We start from the raw sequence: 19213 nt of genomic DNA on the forward strand, positions 1-19213 counted from the left end.
GTGGCCCTTTGCTACATGTCCTCCCCCCTCTCCCCCATACCTTCGGTCTAACGTGGTGTATCGTCATGATTAAAGCATAAATAAATCGTTAATAATACGTGTTTCTGGATCAATAATCACCTCTTGAATCAGCAGAGAGCAGACTGATTGGCCGCTACAGATCTATAAAGGGGTTTGACGAAAGGGGTGTTTTGACATCTGGACTCGGTCGTTTACTATATGTGTTTGGGATCCATCATGTTGCCCTGGATACCGCCCCTGTAGTAGGCGGGTGGAGAAGGATCCAGAAGGACGTTATGGGGCGTGGGTGGTGCTGAAATGTGGTGGTCCCGCCCCCTTGTTTGAGGGAGATGGAGAACAAGGCAGCAGAACTTGTGTAAAGTGGCTCTGCCTTTGGGAGCACATTGTCTGTATGATGGCTGGTTGAGCGCAGAGAGAGCGACGACATGTCAAACCAATAGATAGCCTTTGAGAATGCCTTCTGTGGCCGCCTCCGTGTGAATGAGCTGTTGGCCGTTACCTTAACACTGGACACAACTCAGCCGTCAAATTTTACAACCATGGGACATGTGATGCTCTAGGGGCAATAGAATAACACAAATAGAACACAAATAGTTTTACTCCTTCCTGACCTCTTGAGGATAAACAGCTGAAAAGACTCCTTTTTGTGACACTGTGTTAGATCGGCTATAATTTCACTTTACTATTTGTTTGTACGTTACGCACCAACAACACTCCAACCACACATGCCTCCTCCCTTTTCCAGGTGCAGTCTGGCTGGTGTGTAATGGAACCATCCGTCGCTTGGAACAATGAATTAAAGAGGCTTTAGCTGCTTAGTCCTGCTCTTACAACGCAACAGTGGGGATACACCTGGAATTTGATCGGCATCACTTAACCTGTTAACGAAATCCTTCCAGGACTCATTCCAAGTCTCCCTCTGCTGTCGTTGAATAAAGCTACTGTCTTGGATAGAGCGATGACTAGTAATAAATTCAAGACACTGGCAGCATGGAAACATATAAAAAATAAAACAGCTTTGACATTTCCACTGAAGTGGTTTTTGAAGGGAACTGATTTATATAAGTAACTAAGGATCTTAAAGAGGGATATTGTTTTTGCCTCATTATGCATTACCTTATGGTGGGTGGTAATGAAGCTAGGCCTACAGCTTTCTCTTCCAATCTTAAAATGATATTTCCCCGTAATATTTTATCTACTAACTACATAAATTAATGAATCAATAAATCGAATCAAACGTAACAAAACCAAAAAGAGTACATCATGTGTTGATTGTGAAGAAAAAGCTATATTACATCATCTCAAATGTCCTGAAATGCCGCGCAGTTGAGCATGTTCATATTCAACATGTTTCAATCTGATGACAAATGCATCAACTCGAACTGAGAGCCTTGTTGGGGACTTCAAACCACTTGAATGAGTAGTTTCAGAGTCCATAAATCACAGCCCCTGTGGTTCTCATCACCGGCGTGCAGCCGTCCTCAACCTTAGTGCTTAGCGGGTAAGAGAACCGAGTGATGTCCGGTCGATGTAGACCTTCCTGTCCGACCCCCCCAAGAAAGGGCCAAAAGGCTTCACGTCCGTCTACCTGGATGGGGATGTGCTTTAAAGGTTCTGAATAAAAACTCTGGGCTGCATACAAGAGACTGCACGGTTCGCAGTCAATCTCCCCCCAAATCTCAATGAATGATTCATGGCCATTTGGCTTTTGAAAATCAAATCATTCCACTGCAAAAGGAAATAAAACAACCTGGAATGTACCCTGTTCAAGTGCATCTGAAAGAGCTGGCTTTGGCTTCTTGTTCTTGTACTATTACTTCCCATAATAATCAAAGTCCCGTGTGCACTTTTCTAACTTTCTTGCAGGATATTTGACAGTTACCATTGAGCCGCTGCCTCCAGTCGTTGTGGGGGAAACCGTCACGCTCAAGTGTAACTTCAAGACCGATGGGAGGCTGCGGGAGATTGTTTGGTACCGGGTGAGTACACATTATTTCTTTACATTTCTTTATTTATTTCCCTCCAAAAAGCCCAGGCATCATATTCCACTGCAGCTTCCCGTTGATGTATTCCCTTCAAACCACCAGTAGATCAACGTCAACCCCTCCATGGCTGCCCCTAGTTGTTCCCTCGTCGCCAGTCGGCCGAACACGGCCTAATGTGCTATGACGTCCAACACGGCCGGGATATGTTCCCTCGTCCCGACTGTACCCCAGCGTTCTCCGGGAGGAGCGCAGAGTGGCTGCTTTCTGGATGGCCCGGTCATTGGCATCCTTCCTTTAATAGTTCACAGCTGGTGTCTCTGCAGTCATTACAGTCTCAGCTGGTGTATTACGCCGCGTAAGTGCCGCTGGTAATTAAGTCACTGTACTAAGAAGAACCCTCCTTTGTGTCCTCGAGATCGGGGGCTCTGGAAGTTGCTGACGCCGCGACATTAAAAGTGGTGTGTGTTTACATTTTACGTGCTGGATGAAGTCGAGATTTATTCGGGGACTAAAACAGAGCGTTGGGTAAATAATGAAGGGGGCGTGATGGTGGTGATCACTCAGAGGGGGAAGAGGCAGCAGCTGGGACCGTCATATCCCTGGCTCTACCCCCCTGTGCCTCTGTGATATACATATTGTTAGGAAGCTCCCGTTGGATTAATGAACGGAGTGTAAACGGTGTTCAGATGCCTGCGTCACCAAGAGGACCAAGGCGCAGATGGTCTCCATCCAAAGGTCCCAGGCTTTCCAGGGAACACACCTTGAGGCAGCGCGGGTTCTTCCTGGGCCTCACAGCAGGACCCTGAGTGCTTGCATTGCGTTGTATTGTTCTGTGGTGGAGTAGGGGGGCTTTGGCCTTGGTTCTCCCTTCACGCCCTCGCAGACCGGCGTGGTCCGCTGTTGAGACACCCTGGTTATTGCTGAGGGAGCAACGCTGTCCTACTGCTAGCGGCGTGTGCTTTCTCACCTTTACATGCCGGAATAAAACTGTATCTCTAGGCTCGTTTTTTTGCAAATGCTGACATTTCAAGGCAGGACAAACCGAGATTTATGGCGCTTTATGCCTTTCCTTGAGCATCGTAGATCACCGAGGCAGCCGTGACAATTTCATTTAATCAGGAGTCTGTGAGTTTAGCTCCTTTGCTTATGTAAAACCTACGTGTCAGACATGTGAACAATCTATTGATAGCTGTATCTTTAACACCGTCTCTTGGCAGCGCAGTGCGGCCATATCTCGCAAACTCGCAAGGACAGTAGCACAGAGTTTGTTGCAAGATTTAGCTCGGCACTCTCTGGGGGGCCTCCACTCTACAAAGTGCTGATCAATTATAAATCAATTACCCTCACTTAGCTGCCAAAGTTCCTTTAATCTATCCATTTTATTGGACTAAACACTGTCGACGTCTCATTGTACTTCTTGTTCCAATGGAACTGCAGCTGATTCTTTCCTTTGGAGTCTTCGGAGCCCATCGAAAAGCTCGGCCAGAAAGGCAGAATAGAAGGAGCGGAAAGCGCTGAGTCTAATTTCATCTAAAGGCTGCTGGCTCCTTGGCTGATTGTGTTGGTAGATTGTGCGCTGGGCACCGGGGTAAAGGACCGGTCAATCGGAGCACCGGTTCAATATCATAAAATCAGAAAATGTCCCATTCCGCTGGGCGGACGTTTCAGGGGAAAGTCTGAAAGGACTGGGAGTCGCAGTGTGACCGTGCATTAAGCTGTACTCCACGGATTGTACCCATGTTTATAAGAGCATATAGAAGTGGTTAAAAAGCCATTACATGGTAAAACGGGGCTCATTTCAACAAATCCCCATTATTTCTGTTGACTTTGACCATTTGTGAATGAGAGCAAATGAGCTGTAGCCAAATGTCAACCGGATTCTGAAGTAGAATATCACACCATTACGCCGACGCCTGAAGACACGGAGAAAGACAAAACCACAAATGTGATCCCGCACCAATAGCCTCGTAGTAAATCCGCAGCAGGCCTTCGTGCAAAGTGCAGACCCGCGGTGGGGGCAAAGCCCCATGGGTAGAGGCCGCGGACACAGATTCAGAGTGACGCGCCGCACCTTAACGCCGCGGCACGGCGGGCGCGCGGCTCCGTCGGGGGGGGAGGTCTCCGCTGCACGCGGGAGTCTGTACGAGGAGGAGGAGGAGGAGGAGGAGGAGCAGCTCCCCGGAGGTCCCTCGTCTACAAGCAGCCCCGTTGCACGCCGCACACCGCGCTTGGAGTGTTCCTATTATGTCATTCACATCACGCTACACCTACCAGAGTGCCGACCGCCGAGGGGCGGGGAGGGAAGGCGCGTCTTCTACCACTCTTGTCTGTTGGGTCGTGATCTTGCCTCCACCGTCATGGCCACCGCCTGCTGGCGTTCCTCCCGTACTAGGTTGTTCCCGCCTTCTCCAGGGTCCAACTCCTCAGTGAGGTCTGCTTCTGTATTCACTGAAAGTCCCTTGGAATAAAAGCGCTTGCTATATAGCTAAATGGTAAATAATACCGCTGGATTTAATTGTATTGCAGAGCTAGCTGACAATAAGGGAGCATGAAGGTAGGGTCTCTCAGTTCATCTCGTCTGCGATGAGGTCCTCCAGCATTCACGGCGTTCTGTAAACATACCGGAAGGTTAAACTCGGAAGCCGTCAGGCTGCGGCTGCAAACACAACATCTTTTTTTAAACGGGTCCAATATCTTAGTATCCTCTAGCTTTTACAGGCTGGAGACATTTTGGAGTGATTCTCTGCTTTTAAAGGAGACATTTGGAATTGTATTTTTACCACACAAGACTATGAGTAGCTAGGGGGTTCTGGGTTCAATCCCCCAATGTCTGCTGCCTTGTTGTAGGCGTCTTTGAGCAAGAAGCCCAGCGCACTAACGACCTCTCTCTGAAGTCATTGAGGAGCGAAGTGTCTGCTGAAGGACTGAATGGTAAAAATGATTTGTCATTCTCGCATTGTTCGAGGGAATATAAAGGAGTATGCAAAACACTGTATGTCTGGACAACTGTTGGTAGCTGAACTATTTCGTACTGTGATAAAGGCGTGGCAGCGGCTGTTTGACCCACAATCATGTTTGTCCAGTTCCAATCCTGGTCCCCTGTGGAGAGAGTGCAGGAGACACCATATTCTAAATCCCACTTTAACAAACTACAAGACAGGTTTGCTCCAGAAACCGAAACACACAGAGATAATGTATTCTATTCTGGCTTTCTTTCATTCCTTTTTTTTATGTATAGTCACACAACCTGTGTTGATCTTGGGTGCCCTGCTGTTTTTACTCTTTAAAGTGCAGCCATGTCAACTATTTCAAAATATTCTAGCTCGGTTTTATTTATTTTTTTACTAAACAAAATAAAATAGAATATTTTGTCCGTCGTAATGCAACACATTCTGGCGACTATAGTTTGCATATAGACTAAGTTTTTTTCTATTCGCTGTTGCACTGACACAAAGCTCGGTCATGAATGTAGAACGAAAAAAGCTTTCCCGTTTCCTCTGTCTATGTGGTTATGTATGTGTTTCGTTTTCATCTACCATGGCCATCTACCAAACGTGTGCTCGAGGCCATAACAGCCGCTCTCTCAAGAAGAGGTTTCTGTTGTCCTAAAACAAAATGAAGACATCAAAGAAGAACCAACAGTGCTTAGGTTCTCCTGCCAGATGTAAGATCACCGTCTCAGATAATGGTCAGCTCTCCAGAGCATAATACCAGTGTGGTTACATAATCCACGTGCTATAAATACCACTCTGTATCTACGGCTCGTATATATAGCCCGCTGCTTGGACCAGCCCCTCTCAGAGGGCTGGGAACAGATTATTAGATGTTTATCTCAACATACAAATACATCATGTGCACCAGGCTATTGGGTAAAGTCTATGAATAAATGATTGCAAACACTCACACACATCAAGACATGTTCAAAACATACAGAACTAAACATGCATGCATCAATAACAACACAAAGGATGCATTGTATTGTTACATGTGTATTGTTATACACATGCATTGATGCATGGGTATAACATGCGTGTGTGTGCGTGTGTGTGGTGCGTGCGTGTCAGCCATACTTTCCATACAAACAAATCTGAGCTGCGCACTAGTTCAGAAGAAAAAATAACTCCACGGATCTCCTCGTGGCGTGCGCACTCTCCTGACGTCTCTATTAGCCTGGCACGCCGCACTGCCTCCACCCCCGCGCCCCCCGCCTCACCGCCACCCCCGCCCGGCCTCCGTCCGCACCCCGGGGGGGGACGGCAGCGATAAGGTGCCACGGATCGCTGAACGCAACCTTTTCCTCGCGCACTCGCGTCACACGGGCAGAGTGCGCTGGCTGTTCTACAGCGAATGATAATTACACACTATTACCGGCGTGTCTGCACATCACCGGCGCCAGGCCCAAGCCTCCTGCCCGCCCTCTCTCGCCGTGTTCCCGGCTTGTTTCTGGTGTGTGTGCGGCGTGTGTGTGAATGTTAACGCTAACAAAGTGGGCTTGTCGCCCGTGTGTTTTGGGGTGTCGGGAGACGCTGGTTCTTCTCCGCTAATGGCCCGGTCGCCGTGGCGATGACAATGGGATGGTTTTGGTGTCCGCGCCGGTGAGAGTGAATAACGATGCTGTTTTGTTGGCATTTGGCGGAGATCCCCAGGTATCCTCCCCAAGAACGCTCTGTGTCTAATTAATTCGAGTAATTCAACAAATTGTAACGTGAGCGAATAAACACACTCTCTTCGCATTGTTTGGAATTCATTTGTTATTCCCGGTTGCCGTGTTGCATCTCCATGCAATGATTTAATATAAACTAATCGCTACTTTTAAACTTTCCGCACCATTATTTCAACTGCAACTGTCATAATTACGACTGCAGTACTTTAACAACTACTATTGGATATGAGCCTGTTCTATGTTAACAATTCTCCTAATTTCTCCTACTAGGCCTGTGACTACAATGAGTAGGCCTACTCCTCCTACTGCTAATCTAATTAGCAGTAAATAGCAATGATTCGATTAACATGTGATGCAGTCATTACGTTTTGGCACTTGGTTATTAGCATCAACTCATCGATCATGGCTTTTACAATCTATCAGAGCACCCTGATGGTAATGAGTATGCTTGATAAGCCGCGAGAGGCGGTGGTTTACATGGATTTGAGAACAGCTAGGGGGCGATGTTAGGTATGCTGCAAAGCTCACCGCCTCAAACCCTGCCATCTGTTTTCATATACATGGTAATAAAATGGGTACTATAGACGCCTTAGTCAAATTTCACAAAAACAAACACAGGCAACATAAAAAAGCGATCACTTATTGAAAACAAATCATTCATCTACCAAACAATACAGTTCCTCAAGACAGAAAATTGGTTGCTAAGCAACACAGAATAGCATATTCTGAGATTGAAAGTGCATTAGTGAATTCTTGTATGCGATCACGGGTGTATGACAACCCAGTCTCACGGAAATACGTGACACTGTCACATCACGTAATTTTTTTTCGTGCAGAAAAGCACGATTTTCAAACTCATTCTAAATAGAAGAGATGAAGCAGCTACCTTTTTTCCCGTTGCGGTTTGCCTACAGAGCAGCGCACCTGCATTAAATAGATCCGTGATTTGTCAAAATTTCTGAGAATGAAATTACGTGTGTCCCAGATCACGAATGAATAGATTAAATTGCGTGACAGTGTCACGTATTTCTGTGAGATTGGGTTGTGTATGACCCTGAAAGCAAGGTGTGTTTTAGATGATCAAGTTTCTATGTTTGAAACGGTATATCAACTGATTGCAAAGATCTATACACAGTAAGGCAAACCAAAGACAAAAGGAACGAATAACTTCAATTTAGGAAGTATCGATTCAGAATCATAGAAGGTTACAGCGAGAGAATTCTCTCACAAATCTATTCTCTCCCCAACCCTTAACTTAGTACAGTTAAAAGACACAGATACATAGGTCTTTATTTTGAAGACTTTCGTTGTTAAAATAAAAACCTTTGAATCTTAAAACGATGAACTGAAGGTCAACCGGGTGCAAGTGGGCTATATTCACATAGAACCTGTGCAAAGAACTGAATGAACTCCACAGTCATTTGTTCAGCAACGCAATGACCAACAGGAGCATGGCAGCATGCTCGTCCTTTCACTTACCAGTCAATGCATCACTTAAGAGGTTCCAATGGATGAGAGGTGGGATCGATACATCCAGGGCAGCAGAAGGAGGGGAGGGAGATCATAAAAGCAGCTCACCAACGCCGGCCCCCCCACCCTGGTCTGATTCGTCTGAATCACCCTGGCCCTCTGCTTAATGCAAAGCGGCTTCTCGTGTGATTCAGTGCAGGGCTGGTACATCATGTAGGAGCCCCCATCGATCCAGTCCGAGCATCTTAACAGTTTAAGCCCATTTTATTCCGTGCAGCATTCCGCGATATACGGTGCACACCGCTATATACTAAATGACGACAAATACCAATGTTTCTATGAATCCACTTGTTCGTAGAGGCTTTTATCTAATTACCTGCACTTCTAATAATGTGCAGGTAAGAATGAACCTCAGACCCTTCATTACATAATGACCTAAATTATAACTTAGAGCAGCTATACCGATTTCATTTGACAGATACAGGCAAAATGGGTCAACTTATTTTGGCGAACAATGAAAGCAATGTTATGCTCGTTCTATTCTACTTCAACAATATTTTCCAACATTATATGCAATTCATCACTTCTTTTGATACCATAGAGTGTTGCCTTGAAAGCTGAATGGCAAGTCCACAAGTACTTTGTGTACATGTTACAAAGCACTCTGTATGGTTCCAATCTAGAAACACATTTTCTGGCTATCATGCAGAATAAACTACATGAGTTACGAAAAAATAATAATTTTCATTTCTGTGTGTGCTGTATTCCTATAATGACCACACTACCACATCATGGCCTGTACATAATAAGCTCAACGCTCCATGAGAAAGGTCGGTACGGAGGTTGAGTTCTGAACGAGTACAAAGCACAGTTACAAACAGGTCACACTGCGCACTGCGTAGAGGAACAATACCCGGTAGGATCGGCGTGGTTTAACGTGTCCTCACGCAGCTGAGGCGCCTCCCCGCCACCAAGCATCTCTTTCTGGAGCTCAGGGTTTTAGCAACAGTTGTCATCGTTGGGAAAGAAAATGATAAGCGGTCGTCTTTTGGCGGAATCTCTCTGCGTCTTCCATCTGCCCTACAGATGGAAGACGTATCTGTTGGCATTTGGATACATGGGAGGGGGGGGGGTCTCCATGGTGGCAATTGTTTTCAAATTGCAAACTTGCTCTTGGTGAAGAGATCTTATTAATCTTCTAACGTGTGCTTCTCCCCTTATGGTTCCTTCTCCAGGTTTGCGCCCTTTGATTTGGGGACGTTCTCTTCTGCTGGTAGAGTGGTTTGGACCAGGCTGTGGTAAGAGCTTGGTCCTGTTGAGCCCTTTGAGACTGTAAGCGCTCTGATTCTCTATCAGTACAACGCTCTTGACTTGTGGGATTGCACGGTGCGAGTGTTGCGATCATTCACCGACGGGATATCCATAGACCAAACCTGTGTGGTCTCGGAAAGCCACTTAATTTCATTTGGCCATCATGTGGCCTCAATAAAACATGACTTTAGAGCCGGATGCGATATTGGCTTTGAGTTATTTATTATCAACAAAGGCTTCAAAGAATCCATGCGCGCCACAGTAATTTGAAACGCGGGGCGTCTACAACAAAGCGAATACACACCACAACACTTTGAGGTAATGACTAATGCAGGCTTTCAATTCATAGGCAACGCCGAGGTCATTATTAGATGTAATAATTCCCATGCGTAGACCCACAGAAAGGTTTTGCATAGACATGATTTATCTTCAAGTTTAGTCTCTTCTGTTATTGCTGTGATGAAGAGAATGTTACATACCCATTCGGCCTGCGGCATCTCTTCACTTGAAAACAATTAAAGAGGATGATTTGCAATAATAATAGATTACAAAAATCATTATTCTCGTTATGGACTTCTTCAAACCGTCTTCCCTTTTATTTATGCCATTATTATTATTTGTTTGCACATTGTTTCATTTCATCTTCCAATTTTACAAGTAGATGAATCTATGGGGAGAGATGGTTCGATAGGGGACCACATAATCGATATGATAGATCTCATTAAATGGGTTTTTGTATACTGTATGCCATCCTGCTAACGAAGGATCCAGTTTGTGGGCAACTTAAACATACTGTGTGTTCCTTAAAATAGAAAACGGTGGATTCAGATAAGAGCGATCCCACGATCTAATCAAAAGATTCCCATGTATCCCCTGCCACCCCCCCCCCCCCCTCCCACTGAACATCATATCCAACTGAAAGCCCCCGGGACCATGAAATCAAATCCTAACATTTATTCATATCTTCAAAGATGGGGCTTGTTATGAAGCAGCCATAGAGATGGGTTCTCTCTCGGTCAAAGCCGCGCCATTGGCCGGGAGGGGGAACACGCGCTCGTCTGGGTTTTTTTCTGCGTTGCCAGGTTCTTCATGAAGAGCACGCATTAGAGGAAGGCCATTTTCCCTCCCCTTGAAACCACCGACCTTTCTTGCTTTTACCAAAAATGCTTTGTTCGATTCAAGCCTGTCGTGTTTATGGTTTGAATGACCCCATTTTTTGTTTTCCATTTCAGCATTTCATAGTTTTCATTGGTCCGTTTTTTCCAAACTTTTCAATAACCAAATGTAGCTGGGTTTGCCGACGCTTGTAAAAATGCCATTTATCTTTGCCCGTAAAAATAAATTAAACCTGATGGAGCAGAACAGAACGTCAAACTTCCAACAACGCAGCTTTTACTTTTTATTATTTCTTTTAAAGAACACATCCGCCCGCCATGCGGAAAAGGGTCTTTCACGAGCCCTTTCAGAGTCCCTCGGGCCGGGCCCCCAGGAGCCCACACTCTGCTGAAGGCTTTCACTGCGGCTGCTGACTCTGGCAATACCTTTTAACTTTCAATAAAAAAGCAGTTCTTTTTGGAAGAGTCTGTTTGGATAACGGCTTCCGTCGGAGAAGGAGGGTGGACCTGTGAGTGATGGGGACGGTCGTGGGAGGGAATCCCACCGTTGTGGGCCAGTCCGGGGTCTCTGCTCACATGTTGTAGGATCCTCAGGGTGGAGGCCATGAGGGTGACCAGCAGCGGGGAGGACTTTGAGCCTTTCTTTTTCGTACGCTTCCTGATAACGTGCAGAGAAACAGCACGATGTTGTTATGGTGGACAAGTGGCAGCCACTCACCTCCCGGTCTAGAGGGATTGAGTTCAGTGTACCGTGTCCGCAATATATAATATATATTTATGATATTATATTTGATACACCTATAGGCCGGTGCATTCCTATTCTAAACCCTATGATCTATCTGATTCAAATCTAAGTCGCAGTGTGTAAAAGCAGAGTTAAAAGAATGACAATAAACGACATCCAGGGTATCTCCATTCCCTCCCTCTCTGTCGCTCGCTCTCCCTCTCTCTCTCTCTCTCTCTTTCTTTCTTTCTTTCTTTTTCTTTCTTTTCTTTTTCTTTCTCTTCTTTCTTTCTTTTTCTTTTTTCTTTCTTTCTTTCTTTCGTCTTTCGTTTTCTTCCTTTGTCCGTTCTTCTCTTCTCTGTCTCTGTCTCTCTGTCCTCTCTCTGTCTCTCTCTCTCCCCCTCTCTCTCTCTCTGTCTCTCTGTCTCTCTCTCCTCTTCTCTCTCTCTCTCTCTTCTCTCTCTCTCTCTCTCTCTCTCTCTCTCTCTCTCCCTCTCCATCCTGGGGAATGGACTCTTCTCCATTGTAACCAGCTCAGCTCAGCGGCGTAGAAAAAACAATTAGAGAGCACCCCGTCCCCGGAGGACGGCGTGCGGGGACAGATAGGTTTTATAATAGATTCCTGTCCGTGTAAAATGAGATGCCGACCTCCAGGTCCACTCGGAGGGCTGGCTTCAGGGAGCTGGCTGGAGCTCACTCTCCCCGTGGGGCTCAGAGATATTCATCCCATCAGCTTCTCCCCTGGCCGCCCTGAGCCGTCAGACTGGCCCTGGCCCTGGGGGTGGGGGTGGGGGTGGGGTGGTGGTTGTGTTGGTGGTGGTGGTTGTGTTGGTGGTGGTGGTGGCGGTGGTGGGGGGATTGGTGGTGGTGGTGGTGGCGGTGGTGGGGGGATTGGTGGTGGTGGTGGTGGTGGTGTTGTTGGTGGTGCTGGTGGTGGTGGTGGGGGGGTTGGTGGTGTTGGTAGTGGTGGGGGGGTTTGTGTGTCTGGTCGTGGCGAGGCTGACAGCCGAGAATGTTTCCTTAATGTGTTCTGTTTTTCTTGTGTTGATAGTTCTCAAGACAAATTTGCGAGTCGTACACGATTTTGAAAGGTCGGCGACGAGAGGAGGTCTGGTAATGTGACATGCTTGCGATCTGCGATGTTTTCGTTTGCGACGTTCGAAAACCCATGATGAAAAGTTTGGCATGTTCGAATTTTTGGGGGAATCGCAAGACATATCCATTGTCGACATGAGGGAACCCCACAGACAGCTGGAGCTCACGCACAGTGTTGCCCAACTGACTTCACTGCACTACGCTGAGTACACAGTAATGGCATTCAAAAATGAATACGATCAATAGCAAGAAGAAGAATGTTAATAAAGAAAACGAGAGAAAATGGAACAACCTAATTGGGACAACTTTGGCTGAAATGTGGCAGCAACGTCTCTGTATTTTCGACCTGTCCACAAAGGAGTTTCACAATAGGGTGAAGAGAAATGGCCGACGCCCTTGACCTACCCGGGAAGTTTAAATCATAAACCTCATAACCTCAAACCGCCAGCATAGTGCCTAGTGCTAGGTACTGGGGATCCATTGTTGACGCTCTGTTGCTAGGCTCCGTTGTTGCTGCCGGGTACTTTGTATCGCTCATGTCACGCGCAACGCAACTACTGTGAGGAGTTGCTGCATTGAGCAATTATAAAAACTACTGGAACCTTTATGAAAAAATATTAAAAAACATTTATGCCAGTTCTAAATCTTAGATTTTCTCAATATCTTGCAAACGTGAATGATACAAAGTAGAGAGCATCGCACCCTCGAATCTTGTAGTGTGGCCAGTCTTACGACGAGACAAGGCCCGATTTCCTGGCTCTGTGATGGTATAGTGTGACATGTTAAATCGTGGAGGAATATCTGAGAATCGTGTAGTCTGAACCAGCCATAGCAAGAGGAATATCAAGGATGAATGCAGTAAGTTCTTAAAACCTAAATACTAGGGATGGGCAAAACGATTATTACGATTTGTTCGTTTGATTAGTTTTTTGGATTAGTTCGTTAAATCAGATTACGTCATTTGACAGGAAATCTCATAGGTGTCTGGCCCCCCCCCCCCTCTTGCTTATAAGTATTGGGCACGCCCGCCCAATTAAGGCATTTTCACAGCCTGCCTTTCCATAAGGGTACTGTCGGCGGTCGAAACGCCAGCCGTAATTAAGCTGCGCCAAGCCGCACACACAGGGAATAAAACAGTAACGAAAAAAACTTTTCAGTCACGGTGCGCTCGGAAAACAAATAAAGTGAATTTCTATAGCATTGGCCTATACGACTCAGTTCAACCATTTCCAGGTTAGGTAAAACAATACTTAATTAAAGCATGCAATTTAAAAAGAAAACGTATAAGGTGCTTGCATGACATTGAAGCCTACAGCGTTTTGTTTTATGTTAAAAAAAAAAAAGAATCAAAGAATCAGTTTCTCGTCGTTCACCTTCGGGATTCGTTTGCTGTGAACGAATTGTTTGCGACTGACCCATCCTTACTAAATACACATATGGTTTATTTTAAAAACCCTTTGAGTAGTTGGTGCACAGAAACCGTGACCTTGTCAATATTTCTGCCCAAAGTCAACATTTTATTAAGTAGACCAACTGACAACTGAAGAACAATATTTGTTTTACGTCTGCTCACTTTAACTTGAAAAGCTTAAGGACTGATTACCTAGGGGTGGCTTCATCCTCACTCAGGGAAATGCTTTGTGTCAACCTTGGGAGGAATCAAAAGAAACAGGACAACAACCGCTGAGGACAACATCTATTCTGCACTAAATCCACATATTTGTATCACAAATTTCAATTTCTTTTCAACTCTAGCTTCTCATTTCTTTGCCCATTGTTTTCTGACCTTCAAATGCAAACCTTGATGTGATGGTTCTGATATGACTGGGATTTCAGTTAATCAGAAAGATGTGTGTCAGAGCCATAAGGTGTGTGTGTGTGGGATGGCTCAGTCCAGTCCCCTTGATCCAGCGTCCTGTCTGATCCAGCTGTGATGTTCTGTGACCCGCCTAAGTTTATTTTATTTCATCTCCCTCGGGGCCTGGCAGGACATTGTGTCTCTTAATGAACCATTTCGGCCTCCCTGCCTGTCCCAGAATCATTGTGTTCTACCTTTTCATGGAAATCCAATCGGGTTTCTCCTGTGTGTGGCGGCCGCAGCCTTCAGATGAAGGCCGGCGGTCTGTCTCGTTCCCCTCCTACTGGCGGTAAGCGAACAGGAGTGAGCCCCCATCGTGTGAGACGGACAAAAGACACACTATTCACAATGTTTCTTTACCTCTCCCTTCAGAGTAATTACGGCATTACGCCGAACATGAGAACTGTGTCAGTGGTTTTATAGCTTGACATTTCCATTTGCGAAGAATGAAGATGTATTTTTTTCTTGGGGGGGAAGTACAAAGGATATCTCTTGGAACTGATCATGGGGAGATTAACTGTCATTAGCGGGAGGGTTTTAGCGTTTAATGTTTCTGTTGTGCGAGTTCATTGAAGGATTCTTGTGGCTGCTGTTACCCTCTGCTGTTTAAATGCATTTATTTTCTGGGTAATCAAAAGTTTACTTTTGTGTTCAAGTTTGATTTAATGGTCATCAACCAAATAGTCCTTTGGTTAAACTCCCCCTCTAGATTTTCAGTCCTGTTTCATTCTCCTAAAACCAATGCAAGTAGAAACCTGCAACACATATGCTTATCTTTCATGGCCCATAGCATAAAACAGTAAAGCACACACCAGAACGTAGGATAGGCCTACTGGGGACAATACACACAGAGAGGAGGGGGGAATAAACATGAAACCACACCATACCACAATTACATTTGCTTTATATGCAGGAGAATTATCCTTTGCTTCGCCAATCCTGAGTTTCTAATACCTAAAACAAACATAAAAAAATCAATCAACTTAACAACTATGAAAAATGAATGACTCCAGGCCTTAAAAAAAAAATTGTTCAGTTCCGGTTTCCGACCGACCATGTCAATTTATGTGCGACCCAAATCATTTTATGAGCTTTAAAAAATATATATAATAATAATAATAAAATAAAAAATAAAAATTGATACAAACTATAGATACGTTTTTGTACAGCACCTCTTCATTCTGTACAAGGCTGAGCGAATTTTCTCGTTTTTAAATGAAAACAACCTACCTATCATTCGCTGCCGCTGGAAAAAATAAAATAAAAAAATTAAATGAATTCCCTACCTACCCATGACCTCAACTGACAACCAACAGGAACCAATCTTTATATATTTTTAGGCCCCATTATTAAAATGGTGGCACTTGGACGAGCCGCCATCTTGGCTGCATTCCAACCCCACACACAGCGTTTCGATTATCACTTCCCACCAGCAACCTTCTTCTCAACTTTCTTCTCCACTACACAATTTATGTTTCGTGCAACGTGCCGATCAAACACTGCGTTTAATCCCTATTTATCCCGACACCAGACCGACAAATGAGGTTCCCGATATCCGTTCCCCTCCGACGCTCCCCGACGCAGCTCACGTCTGCTGGGAGGCGGATCTATCGGCCGCAAGTCAAACGCTACGTTAGTGGTCGTCCTGACGCACCGAACTATCGGCAACTCTGCCCTCAGTCCCTCTCCTTCCCTTCTTCCCTCCCTGGCTCTCTCTCTCTCTCTCTCTCTCTCTCTCTCTCTCTCTCTCTCTCTCTCTCTCTCTCTCTCTCTCTCTCTCTCTCTCTCTCTCTCTCTCTCTCTCTCTCTCAGCCCTTCTCATGCTCAACCATACCTTCCCACCCTCTCTCTTTTTTTCTGTTGCTTTCCCATCCTCTCCAGTGCGCCCTCTCTCTCTCTCTCGCTTTCTCTATTTCTCTCATTCTCTTTCTTGCTCACTTTTTACATCTCTCCCTTCCTCTCTGCCCCACTCTCTCTCTCTTCTGTCTTTCCTCACCCCCTCTCCCACTCTCCCTCTCTCTCTCTCTCTCTCCCTCTCACTTCCTCTCTCCCACATCCTCGTTCTCTCGCTCACTGGTACGTGTCTTGTTCAGTTTTTTGGGGCGAGGGAAGTAGATCGTAAGCATAATGAGTTGCCCCCCCCCCTCCCCTCCGCCCGGCTGACAATGCAGCAGAACAGTGTATTGGGGGGGGGGGTTTGAAGAGCTGTCGCAACAAAATATCATCAATCAGTCGCCGGGGCAACCGCGGCCTGCCCTGTCTGAAGGGCTCTCCTTGAACGTTCCAGACGATGTCGGCATGGGGATCGGACCCGGTTCACCTTCGTTCGCTGATTTCCCGAAGGGAACGCCGGGGGAGGAGAACCTATAGTAGGACCCGGGTTGGCTTCCTCCGTGCTGTCCTACACAGCGTCACGCGCTCTCTCTCTTTCAGAAACCCACTCTGGGGTTTATCCATGCGGTCCATGAAGGTCCAAGCAGCCCTGTAGCCCTTTCATACGGACGTGCGTGGCAGGCAGGGTCGTGGGACGGCGTTGGTTGGTGGCGGGACTGCCAACGAGGTTGGGGGGGAGGGTTGAACTTCAGTTCGCTCTCTGGAAACGCGCGTCGGGCCACGGCGCTGGACCGTCTCCCCCTGGGTTGAATCTCGTTAACTGGTTTAAAGCCCGTCCATCGTCCACAAAGCAGCAGCTCCTAGTGGCAGGCTGGCGTGTGTGTTTGTGGCGTGTGTCGGGGCAGAGTACCGGGTACCGGAAGAGTTCTGTGGCGATTGCACAATCCATTCAAATCCCGTCGGAGAAAACCACATTCCCTTTGCCTGCTCTCTGGCACTAATCGCCTGTTTTACCGGAGAACATGGCGTATTAAGGACGCCTTTTACAGTCTGACGCACATACACTTTGTCTTAAACAATCCTTTTAGGGCCGCAGCCACTTTGCCGTTCCTCATCGCACTCCTAGGCTGTACCATTATTGTTTTTAGTCTTTCTTGCCATCGCTGCTTACGATGCAATCTGAAAATGTATGATCAAGGTCAGCTTTTCTTATTTTCGTCCAGAGCAATTAATCACAACACCTTTTTATTGCGCACATTTGATTATTACTCTCTTGGTAGCATGGTGTGAATCAGGGCAAAGATAGAATCAGGAGATGGTTTACCACAGCTTTCATGACTTTTCAAGTCATTCATGCTGCGTAAAACCATATATTGATCAAATGTCTAACTTCACACATTGGTATTTTACCCAGACCACATGATTCCGTCTTTTTCAATTAATGTCTTTTTCCAATAAATCATCTTCAAAGCTTAATAAAAACAGTTTCTGAAATTGAGGTTAGCATGCATTTCATGGCACATTGAACATTGAATAAAAAACATCTCCTGAGTCTCGTGGCATTAAAGAGCGCTCGGCATTCGGTTTGTGTGTTTTTTTTTGTCCGCCGCTTGCTAATTCACGGCGCCAATCAAGTGAAGCGCAGCCGCGTTAAATGCCAGCGTATCCTTTGAGAGCTTTGCCTCGCCTTGCTTTTCGAGCCGCAGAGGATATTACAATATTGCCAGTTGCTTTCTATAATCTTAATCCAAGCGTCAGGAGTATCTGCGATGTGCAGGACTAGCTAACCTGCCACGGGTCCTTCTCGAAAGTATTCAAGCACAGTCTCTGCACGTCAAGGGTTTCAAACGGCTAATCTCCAGTGTGTTTCTTATGTCACAGCAGAAGAACTCGACAAGGCAATTGGAAAGAAAACAGTCCTAAATGCAGGTGGTTCTTTCCGTTAATTCCAAGAAGACAAAAATATGTTCTTTGGTTATCTGCACTCGCTGTTTTTTTGGGGCACAACCCTGTAAAAAAATCTGGAACGGCATCAGAAAACTGTGTTGCGTTTAATTCTTTCTGCACTTTTCCGCTCTGGAGGAAAAGGTCAATCCGAGAGCTTCCTCTCATCTTCAGCCTCCATCTCGGTGGTAGAGAACGTCGGGTTGCAGTTGAAGACCTTCATCTCAGCCAGGATTATGTACGGTCTGGGTAAACCCTTTTCCTCACCATGCTAATGACTGGGACATGTAGAGCCAAGTGGCATCAACAAAAATGTAATCCTTCATTTGCTGTTTTTTTCCCCTTTTTTCCGCGGAAAATAAGTGCTGTCTGCCAAGTATGTTTAGATTATTAGCATTTAGCTTTAGCGAAGCCCTCATTTGTTAACAAAGAGGCTTATTGATGGGAGCCCTCAGTGAGCAAGTCGTAACACAGTTGGCCCCGCCAAGACAAAACGAGAACGGCCACAGCCTTGACTGATGGAGAATAAACACAATCTGTTACATCGTGGTTACACCCCTCCCCCTCCAATATTAAAATTAAACGTATGGTCTACCAAGTACAGGTAATATATTCATGCCCTTTGTTATTTCTCATTGCTTTAAAAAGAAAACAACAAAACATATTTCCATTGGTTAAATATCTTCCTCTAGTTGTTTATTTTCAAGTGATTTAACCAAAGCAGACGTGCCAACAAATAAATGAAATTTATTTATGTTACCGCATTTATCCAATCTTTTTATTTCCAACTGGATTTCCCGACCCAGCAGACTGAGGTAATCCCAGCCGCCGTTCTGCAGTGTTCAGGGAGGTTGAGAAAGGTGTAACCCCGTTTAAACACCTGCTGCAAGACACCCAGTCCCAGTATCCCCAATTAAAAGGTACATCTTATCTGTTGTTGTAATCTATAATCTGCCTTGACGCATCCCTGATGTAACCATGGCGACGCGCGACGTGCACTCAGGCGCTAAATTGCTCACATATCTCCCCCCCCGCTGTCGGACATGTTGGTGTCGACTGGCGGAACCTGCCACCACATTACCTGTGTTGTCGCCTGATCTCACCAGCCGGGGGGGGGGGTGCAAACGTTGTGTCTCTGCACCGCGGCCGCTGGCCAGAGACACAACCAGTTCAGTTTCCATGAAATCGGTTCAG

The 19213-nt window shown here is 45.9% G+C and overlaps 1 protein-coding gene across 1 annotated transcript in view; it reads left to right on the forward strand.

The window, feature by feature from the left end:
* Nucleotides 1-19213, forward strand: part of LOC130402238 (immunoglobulin superfamily member 21-like) — a 127931-nt gene that overhangs the window by 65911 nt on the left and 42807 nt on the right. The window contains exon 2 of the mRNA XM_056606380.1: nt 1888-2000. Coding sequence (XP_056462355.1) covers nt 1888-2000 — 113 coding nt within the window. The remainder of the gene's footprint in view (nt 1-1887; nt 2001-19213) is intronic.

Source organism: Gadus chalcogrammus, chromosome 13 (genome assembly GCF_026213295.1).
Source record: "Gadus chalcogrammus isolate NIFS_2021 chromosome 13, NIFS_Gcha_1.0, whole genome shotgun sequence".
Classification (NCBI taxonomy): domain Eukaryota; kingdom Metazoa; phylum Chordata; class Actinopteri; order Gadiformes; family Gadidae; genus Gadus; species Gadus chalcogrammus.